Raw genomic sequence first — 10211 nt, 5'->3', positions numbered from 1 at the left:
TGACGGTTGGACTCGATGATCTTAGAGGTCTTTTCCAACCTTAATGATTCTATGATTCTATGATCCATAAAACGTTGAATACCAAATTTCGCAGTTTACTTTCTTTGTTAGGAATTGGGCACGTGGCATGTGAATACAGTAAGTGTGCAAATGAATGTAATTTTAGTGAAATGTACCAGACTGATCGTCTTGTGCAGAAATTAAAATTTGCTCTTCCAGGTGAGGCAGCCTCAGCTCAGCAAGAGGGAGGCTTTTATGTCATCTTCTAGCTCAAACAATTAAAGAGGGGAGATGGAGATCAGATCTCCATTTTGAAATGGCAGCTGGAGATGCAGGTTATCCATAATCAGATGCACTTTGTGGAGCCTTTGGAAGTAAAGCAAAGCAATGCAAAAACCAGAAAAATGGTATGTTGAAAAAAGTCTGGAGAACAAAGCCATGGAGAAAAGGGCCTTTTTGAAGAGAATGCTCTCCTCATCTTGTCCAGTGTATGGTTGGACTTAGTGGACCGTATCTGGAACATGTAGGGACCTGCGTGCCTCTCAGGTTTGTAAAATATTGGACACATCCATGCAAACTCTAAGAGCTATTCACAAGGCAGACTGGAGATGAAGCACATTGTGCTTCTGACCACGCTGTGGTGCAGACAAAGGCAAGAGATTCTTATTTAACTTCAACATTCTGCTGTGTTTGCCTTGTTCTTTGCGTTTCCTCTCATTTATATTCCTTGTTTGTGATCTGTTAGCCTCCTTGACTCCCCTCCCCAAACCCCCAAGGGGCCTGTTCTTTGAATTCCTTGAACTCTGCCATTAAAGCCATTTAGTCTGTCATCTTTTCCTTTCGTTGGTCTTTCTTTTCTGTTAAAGCCGTATTGTGATCTTGTGACTTTATTTCTGTTGCTGATGTTCTCAGGGACAGCTGTAAGTTCAGCACCTGGAATAAAGCTTGTTAATTCTCCTATGTTTTACTTCCAGCCTTGTTTTTTGCCTTCAGGTTGTTTTTCCGAGTTTGTCTCCCACTATGCGAAGTGGCTTGATGTGAACATGAATGAGCAAGTTAGTGAGTTGAGTAATCCACAGTGAACTTGGTATAGATTTTCCACTGTGATGGAAGATCTGAAATCTTATGTTGGGTTTCTGCACTCATTTGTGAACTGCTGGTCCGAGAGAATCAAGTGGGATCATCCAAGAACAGAAGATACTGGACTAGATGGATGGGACAGATTGTTTGGATTCCTTTTTCAGTATGTATACTGGGTCTCCACGCAGGTGTAAAAAAGAAACAGGTGGCGTGATTTCCATCACCCCCCTCAGTTTCCAATGTCTGGGGGTAAATACTGCACAAGAGCAGAGATGCAAGGCATAGATGCCATTACTGTTCTTTGATTAGATGCCATTATTCTTCTAGCTGCATGCAAAAATCATTGACGAGCCTTGATGATATTTCATCATATTTTATGGACAAAAATTTGAAATGAGCAAGGTTTAAGAATTTTGCCAAGCACTGGCTTTATAAACTGTTAGTAGGTTTATTGCTCTTCCATGATGACATGGTGACTGCCAAAGAGATAAAGGGCATATTCAGTTGATATGATGCAAAATACCATTTCCTACTGAAGTAATTAAATGTTTGGTTCTGTCAGTCACAAGATCTAGTGCTGAAAAAGCTTTTGTAATTTAACAATCCATTGGTTTTGACAGATGAAGAAAATAATTCACAAAGCCTTCTCCCATTTCTTTCCTCTCATTCTGTCTGCTTCAGACAATTAAGTGCACGTGCCAATATTGTCAACAACAGCAACAACCCCCCTCCCCAAACTAAAAGCATATGTTCTTTTTAATTTCTACTGTTCAGGTATAGGGTTGCACTGCAAGATTTGCATAAATTCTGGGAAGAGGTTGTTAGGAAATCTGACACAGTTATGAAACCTGATACAATATCTGGGTGTGTACGGCCGCATGTTTGTAGAACAACTGTGCATTCATGCTCTGGTCATGGGACTTGATGGAAGAACTGAGTTTCACTTGCCATGCAAGGGTCATTCAGCTACTCAGCACTTCAGCACCTCACCATTTCAAGCAATGCCATTCTGTGTGCCATTCTGTAATTCTCTCTAAGAATGAGAATCGCTGTATGAATGGGAGCAATTATTGCATATTCATTCTCTTCTGCAAAGTTTTGTATTAAGGAAAGCAACCATTTACCCAGAAGACTTTTGAAATGGTGCGTGTGCTACTCATTGTTGATAACAGTAAGTGATTTTACTAGATATCGATCTTGTGCTTAAACTATCATTGTAAAATGCAATTGTAATGCACAAAATGAGATTAAAATAGCTTTCAGATTCCAGGTAGAAAACCACAAGTAGGCAGTGCCCTAGCCAGTCTGCCCTGGCTTGTTTAACTGTGTCTCTACTGGGCTGAGGCATTAGTACTTACCTTGTGGGGATCTGCAGCTGGGGCATTGCAGTAAGAACATCATCAAAATGAAGGGCTCTGCTCTTCATTACTGAGATTTTAGTTGGAGAATTCATCATTAGATGAGGATCTTAACCCATTTTATCATGTAAGATAATGTAGCATAACAGCTGTATTGCAAAATGGGGAGTATATTGCCCTATAAGGTCACTGGTGTGTCAGAGAATTAAGACTTGAGGAAGCAGGCATGTGCTAGGTTCACACATAGCCATTGGTGGCTTGAGGAGGAAGGAGGACCCTCCTCTGTTGCCCTCTGCCCTCCTTTCCCAGAGCGGAAGAGAATAAAAATCACCTTGCTAAACCATTGGGATCTGGCTTGCAGTTTCGCCTCCAGGTCTATGAGCAGAGAGAAAGATGGGTTTAGGATTAGCCATACTTAGGACTGAATGTAGGTGTGTAGTCAGGGATGTAGCCAGAAGGTGGCTACACAAGCGATGAGACTGCTTCCTCTGTTGTCTTCTATTTACCTGCCTTAATGACTGAAAACCAAAATGTTGGAAACACAAAATCCAAATCATTTTACCAAGATATTTTTCTCCTTCCACCCTGACAAGGACATCCAAGTTGTATTTCTTTAGGGTGCCCACTTGCTGAGGCTGCATTAAGTCTACAGCTGAGTTTGGAGAAAGGTCAGCATGATACATTGGTATTGTAAGTGCACAAGAGCAGCTATGGCTGCCTGAATTGTTATCAGTGGGTGGGGACCCTCCTTCTGGCTCAGGTGATAGGAACTGGTGTTTTGGGGTTCACGCGGCTTCTGGGTTTGGCTGGGTAAGTTACATAGCTGTTGTGCTTAGTGGAAAATGGATATGTTATGGTAGGGAAGCAAGGGTAAAATAACTTGAAGTGCTAAATATGGAAGGCTGAGGTACATGGGAAGATGGGAGGGAGGTGTTGGCTTCTAGATCTCTGAACTGAGAAGGGAGAGGTGTCGTGCAAAAGTAACCAAGGAATGGTGGCAGAAGGGAAAATGAGCCAGCAAGGTGGAGAAGGCAAGATGAAGAGCTGTGCAGGAAAGCAGATGTGAGCTGAAGTAACTGCTGAAGGAAGGAGGCAGCTCTGTCACTCACAGTAGGGAGCAAATTCAAGAAAAAGAAAGGAAAGTTGGGAGCAGGATTCAGGCAATTGCAAGCAAGTGCATCCAAAGTTTAGAGAAACATGTCACTGTAGGAATGGGTAGCAGTTTTTTCTGTTTTTCAGTCATTTCCCTGTTTCTGCCTTCCTCTTTGTTTCCCTAGAGCCAGGCTCTGATGGGGACCTCAGAGCAGCAGCTGGCAGTGAGTGGCTCAGGAGAAGTTACAAGTTGCACTTGTAATTTTTTCCTATCTAGATTTTTTTTGTTAAGTGCCTGCCAGGTGGTTCTAGTTGAGTAGGATGATTTTGAAAGGCAGGATTCCCATTATCCCATACAGAAAGACTGATCTGCTACAGTAGAGTGACACTTGCTTTAACTGGTGATAATTGTATGGTCTATGCTGGCAGATGTTGCATTTGTCTTGACCTTTCATTCAAGTGCAAAGACTAACGCTTTGCAAGAGGGAGGGAGATCTTGTTTGGAGCTGTAATTACCAGACTAGAATATGTCTTACTGTGCAATGGGAACATACTAGAAAAAGTCTCTGAAGACCTTTATTTGTTGAGTAGTGATAGTACCGTAACAGAAGTTGAGCCTTTCCACTCCCATGTCGGTGTTAATTTGTGAATAATTGGTGAAAGATCCCAGGGTGAATGTACCAGTAATGGATATAGTGTGAAAAGTGAGCTTTTGTTTGTTTGCATTTAAAAATAAATTTTATCTATTTAACGTTTCTGTTCCTCATTTAGTAATTGTGCCTGCCATTAAAATCTAGCTATTCCAGGAGCTCCTTCCATGGCTTTGCAGCTCTTTTCTGTCTTAATAACTGGAAAACATATGGCATCCTTAATGTATTGCAGCATGGGAAACATGAGCAAGCACTGGCTCTATTTAATGGCTTCCACAGTGCTTTTTCCTGAAGGATAGATGTTTATTATTTTATTTGCAAAAGAGAATTAAACAGCACAGCTAGGCTTCATGAACTGTATCACTTAGAGGTGTTTCTGTTGGTGTTTAATGATTTAAAAAAAAAAAAAATACAATTTTTTGGTCCTTTGCAGAAGCTGGCAAGAAAGCACTGTACGTTCCTTCAGCAGGGGTGCTACTTGAGAGGTCATAGTGAACTGGAAATTGCTGTTGCACAGCGAAACTCAGTTGTTTATCTGTTTTCAGCCCAACACATTTTAAAGTCTGCGTGTATGTAAACTGTGAGACTTGGAGTAGCTGTTTCAAAAAATGCCTCTGATTAGAAGACAGGCTAAGACAGGGTCAGTTGATGTCCAAGGGCTGAAGCAATTTTATCTGGGTGATGGGGCTGCTTGGTAGTTGACAGGCCAACCAGACTGGAAAATGTGTGTTTATTTGCAAGTCTGCGTTAGATTTGGTAGCGGCTATTGGGTTAGTTGTCACTCCTTGAAAATATGGCTGAGTTGGTGCTTCTCCTGCTAGCTGGCGTAAGTAGCCCATTAGAGTACAGATTTTGGCCAGCCTGGCCTAAGGCTGTAGTGAATTTCCTGTTGACTTTATGGATGTACCAGCTTTATGTGGTAAAGCAACTGAGATGTGAAGAGCATTTAGGTGTCTAGGAGTCCTTTAGAAATATCACCGATACTTAAATATATGTGTGCACGTGCTCCGTAACCCTTAAGGTAATATTTTTCAAGACCGCTTTTTTTGTTTAAAAATGATCACTCTTTCAATAACAAAACCACTGTACGCAGTCACCTACTGACTGAAATCTCTGACAGGTATGTTTCCAACAGTAGATCAATAAAGATAATAAGAGCATCTGTCTCTTAGAGGCTGCTGGTATCCATCAGATAAAATCAGTTCTGGGAGCAGAGCAGAACAACTAGTTTCTGTGGCATGGCTAAGAGTATGTTTGCTCTGCATCATTTACCGTGTTGTGCAAATGTAGGTATTGTCCTCCAGCCTGTTCATGCTTACTGAATTTTAGCACATCCTTTTCAACATAGGCACCTGTGTTTGAAAAAGATGTAAGTTCAGTCATGCTCCCTTGCAGGCATCTTCTTCAGCTAGACAACAGTATTTGGGGAGCGTTGAGTTAACGCGAAGAAACTTCTGTTCTGTTTCACCTAGAAGTCTTTGACATCTAGGGCTGGATTTGAGACTGTCACCTGTGTGGAGGCGTATGTGTTGGTTCAGGCAGACTTCTTGGCCACAGGTCCCACTTTTCACTATCATTTTCCCTTGTCCCACATAGTCTTGCTTCGTTTACCTCCCCTGCATCCCTAGAAGGCCAAGCATAGCCGACTTCCTCCCACACCTCACACATATATAATGACAAGTCTTTGTGCTTGCCAGTTTGTGTTGGTCTCTTTTCGTCATAGCTTGAGAACATGTCCCTGCCCCCTTTTTTCTTCCTCCTGTCTTCCATAGCTTCAATGAACTTTTTTTTTCCCTGTTGCTATAGTTACACTGCCTTTGATGAAATCAGTTAGGTCCATCCCTTACGGTTGGAGTCAGTTCTTAGCCATACCGGTTCTGGCAGTAGTCCTGTCCAATGTTAGTCTTCACATAACCATTATGTCCATATTTTTGGGCGTCTTTACGTGTTTGTTTCTGTTCCAGGAATACTATTATCTCTGTAACAAAAGCTCATAGTCATCTCAAAAATCAAACTCAGCCTTGCAGTATGCAAATCTGGCATTCAAGTCAATGGTAATTTAGGCCACAACTATTCCAGACCTTAAACTGATCCTTGCTGATTTTTAATTTGGCCATCAGTCAAAATTGAGGGGGGTTCTCTGGTCGCTTCTCCTCTCTTCTTCTGAAAGACTATTTTACTGTCTTCTGGGTACTCAAACTCCTACATACAGAGGATTTCAGAACACAGTATTTGCTTCCTCATGGCTTTAAGGGAGGAGGTGCAATTTATATCCATCAACTGAGGCAGTGCCCAGGGCTGTGTTGAGAGGCAACTGGTGTTGTAAGGAAGGGACTGCCTGCTTTTGTAAGCACATGCTGAAGTTGTTGCCTTGCCTTCTCTTTTCTCAACACAAAGCTTTGAAGTTGTTCTGGGGATGAGCTGTAGGAAGAAATGTCTGGGGAGCATGGGGATCTCAAAGTGTGGGTGTAGCATCTGGGTGCCCAGCCACCTGGGCTGACTTGACAGTCATTGAAGGTCGCCTGAATTGTAACAAACCACAGGCAGAAGGTCTGAAACCAGTGTGTTATATCCAAGCTGACCAAGGAGTAACTGCAGTTGACTGGGTTTTTTATGTCCCCATTTGTTATCTGTGCAGGACTTCTGATCTCAAGCTCTGTCTGATCAGTCAGTGCCAATGAGAACTGAAAGAGGGTGCTGTTGAAGTGTCTCTGTCAGGTTAAATTATCTTCAGGAATAAATGTGAAAGAGTTTGGTTCCTAAAATCCCAGATGAAAGGATGCTCTTCTAGAAACTCTAATCCAGCATAGAGTCCCTACGAGAAAGTAGTAAATTTGCCCCGTTTTTCAGGGGGTTTAAATCTCAAACCAATTTGCATGCCAGCTTCACAGACTTAGAGGAACGTAGATGCTGTTCTGTAACCAACCGTTATGACTTGCTCTGTTTGTAATATTTGTTTAGAAGAAAGTATTTCTTGTTGTATTTTATTCAGAAAAGCATTTCCAGAGCAATTTCTAGGCTCTTACCAGTGGAGCAATCATGTCTTGTTATATTTACGGTACATCGATGTTCAGAAACCAGGAACCCTTAAAGGATGAAATATGTTGGTGAAAACTACGGTTTATTTTGGTAGGAAGTAAGATTGTCATCCTTATCAGTCAGGGTCTGTGCACTGAAAAGTAAGTAACAGATACATTTCGTCACTCATTTCAGTTTTGAGAATTGCAGCTTCTGCATTTTCGTCTTGTATGATATTTCCAGTTTAATTCTGAGTTCTGCGGTAAATAGGAAGTTCCTCAGGAATTCTGCTTCGTCTCCTGAAATGACATGCATGTGGTTATTCACAATCGTTTCCGGACATCACTGTGATACTTTTGTTTTTGTTTAAGCAAGAGCTTTCAGTTGTAGTTGTTGGATGTTTGCCTTTGGGTGTAGGTGAGGCAGGGCTGAGAAATATCCTTTCCAAAATAGATGCCATCTGAGGAAAGGGCTTTGCAGTATTCATAGAGAGAAGAAATAATGGTTCTAGTATTTCTCAGTTTGTACTTGTCTTGCCAATGTGGTTTTCTGAAAAAAAAAATCTTGTTAAGCAAACAAAGCAATTTAGTGATTGTGGTAAATCAGGCTGATGTCAATAGACGCAAAATCCTTAAAAGCCACAGCTGTAAGACTTTCTCCATGGAATTTGGTTTCTAATACCAGCTTTGAAATATCCTCATAAATGTGATTTGTTGCTGCAGTGATCCTGTTCTTCCTCTTTCAGAATGAGAAGGCTTTGGGGCATTCCGTGAGCCGCTCTAGTAACATCTCAAAGGTATGTTCCATGGTATCACTCAGTCTTTGATATGCTTGGGGATACTGGGATTTCTTTCATTTCAGAACTGGGGTGATACATGTGACAATGTGACCAGTAGAAAATGCTTCTTATGCCTCTCTGTCATTGATAGTCACTTCTGAAACATTAGAACTCTGGTGTTTTGCAGACTCTCTTTACAGTTCAAATGAAATGGAAGCTACAGTAGGTTTTCTCTTTCACACTGTCAGCCTCCTTAGCTTGGTGGGAGCAAGATGACAGATGGCTGAGATCTTATCTTGGGGGGAAAATCGCTCCAAAAACATCAGTCAAGTATGTTCTTTTATACCATAAGCTGTCTGATGTAATGTTCTCTGTAAGATATGTATAGCCATGCATCCCGTAATATGTATTGGATGTGTGGTTAAACATTATTTTATTGTCACTTCAACACTGAATTATTGTTAGCACCATGAAATGCATTGTTATCAGGGCATGACTATGTAAGTATTTTAAAGTGTTTGCTATTACAGGCCCTGATCCCGTAAGGGAAGCACGATGCTCTACCCGTTCTAGTCACGCTTCAGTATAGCTGATGGACACATCAAAGCACAGTTGCTTTGTTATGCCATTAGCAAAAAAGTATCTTCTGTCCAAGATAACTTATTACGATACGTACCCTACTCCTACTTCTACAAATAAGATTTTTAATTAGCTGGAAGCCTGATGCCTTTTTGCTTACACAAGTACAGTTGCTTAAAGCCTTCATGCAAGCAAGGCTGTGCTGGTTGACCAGTATTTTTCATGGGGTGCATAAGCCTCAACCCTTCGTTGCGACAGTTGATGTTGCTGGTAATAGTGACTTTTAATGAGAGACTGAGTCATTATGGCTGTGACAAGCTTAAGTCCCTTTTTTCTATTCTGGGTACTTCAGGATATAGGAAGCTATTCATGCCTATATCCAGCAGAGGAAACAGTGGCTGCACTTAATTTACGGTTTATATGGGCCCAGACAACTTTCACTTTGGAGCAGAAAGACAAGATTACCGGGTGTCTTAAATAATGAGCAGGGCAACTGTCCAGTGCACAAGGTATTGACCAAGCTGAAGGTGGTGTTATCATGCAGTGATGCGGGATTGTGTTTTGCATTCAGTATCAGAAAATGTGCATTCACGTAAATAAATACCATGTGAGTATAACTTCTCATCTGTGCTTTTCTAAAATGGGACTGTGCCTGTTCTTTCTTACTCTGGCTCTTCTCTTAGGGATCCTTAACTGGATTTTCAGGCATTGTTCAGCAGAGATGGTAGTTTTATCATTAAGTGTCATTGTACTTTTCCCAGAGTGTCTGAAATTCAGCACAACAAGCCTTTTGGCAGCAGCAGTTTGGTACCCATACAAAGCTGCACAGTTTATTCTTAATTTATTGAGAACTGGTAGTGTGGCAGTGCAGTGGGAAGGACCTTACACTCTGGCAAAGCTCTCCCTGGGAGTGCTGGTGGGTGAGACATCAATATTTGCATTCATCTTGAAACACTGAAATGTTCAGCATGATTGCTGTGTGTTGCAAAAGCTAAAGTTTCAAGGGGAGAAAAAGTCAGCTTTGCCAGTTCAATGGGTGAGACTTTTTGGTTGCAAACAGGAGCTTCCCAGAGGTATTGATGTTCTTACTGCTCCTCTGTCGCCTCTGTCTGATCCATTCTGGCCACTTACTCCACTCTGGAGATAGCTTCTAACAATGGCAAGAGGTTGTTGTGGTTTAACCCCAGCCAGCAACTCAGCCCCACACAGCTGCTCGTTCACTTCCACCCGGTGGGATGGGGGAGAGAATCTGAAGGGTAAAAGTGAGAAAACTCATGGGTTGAGATAAAGACAGTTTAATAGGTAAAGCAAAAGCTGCGCGTGCAAGCAAAGCAAAACAAGGCATTCATTCACTCCTTCCCATCGGCAGGCAGGTGTTCAGCCATCTCCAGGAAAGCAGGGCTCCATCACGCGTAACGGTTACTTGGGAAGACAAACGCCATCACTCCGAACATCCCCCCCTTCCTTCTTCTTCCCCCAGCTTTGTATGCTGAGCATGACATCATATGTGTGGAATATCCCTTTGGTCAGTTGGGGTCAGCTGTCCCGGCTGTGCCCCCTCCCAACTTCTTGTGCACCCCCAGCCTGCTCGCTGGTGGGGTGGTGGGAGAAGCAGAAGAGGCCTTGACTCTGTGTCAGCACTGCTCAGCAATAACG

General features: G+C 42.2%; 1 protein-coding gene across 2 annotated transcripts in view; it reads left to right on the top strand.

The window, feature by feature from the left end:
* Positions 1-10211, top strand: part of MARCH8 (membrane associated ring-CH-type finger 8) — an 80879-nt gene that overhangs the window by 48808 nt on the left and 21860 nt on the right. For both annotated transcript variants that reach the window (XM_009277720.1, XM_009277719.2), the window contains exon 2: positions 7944-7994. In XM_009277720.1, coding sequence (XP_009275995.1) covers positions 7944-7994 — 51 coding nt within the window. The remainder of the gene's footprint in view (positions 1-7943; positions 7995-10211) is intronic.

The sequence above is a fragment of the Aptenodytes forsteri genome, unplaced genomic scaffold (genome assembly GCF_000699145.1).
Source record: "Aptenodytes forsteri isolate BGI_AS27 unplaced genomic scaffold, ASM69914v1 Scaffold15, whole genome shotgun sequence".
NCBI classification, from domain to species: Eukaryota; Metazoa; Chordata; class Aves; order Sphenisciformes; family Spheniscidae; genus Aptenodytes; species Aptenodytes forsteri.
The sequence above is the reverse complement of the archived record's forward strand: the minus strand, read 5'-3'. Positions and strand labels throughout refer to the sequence as shown.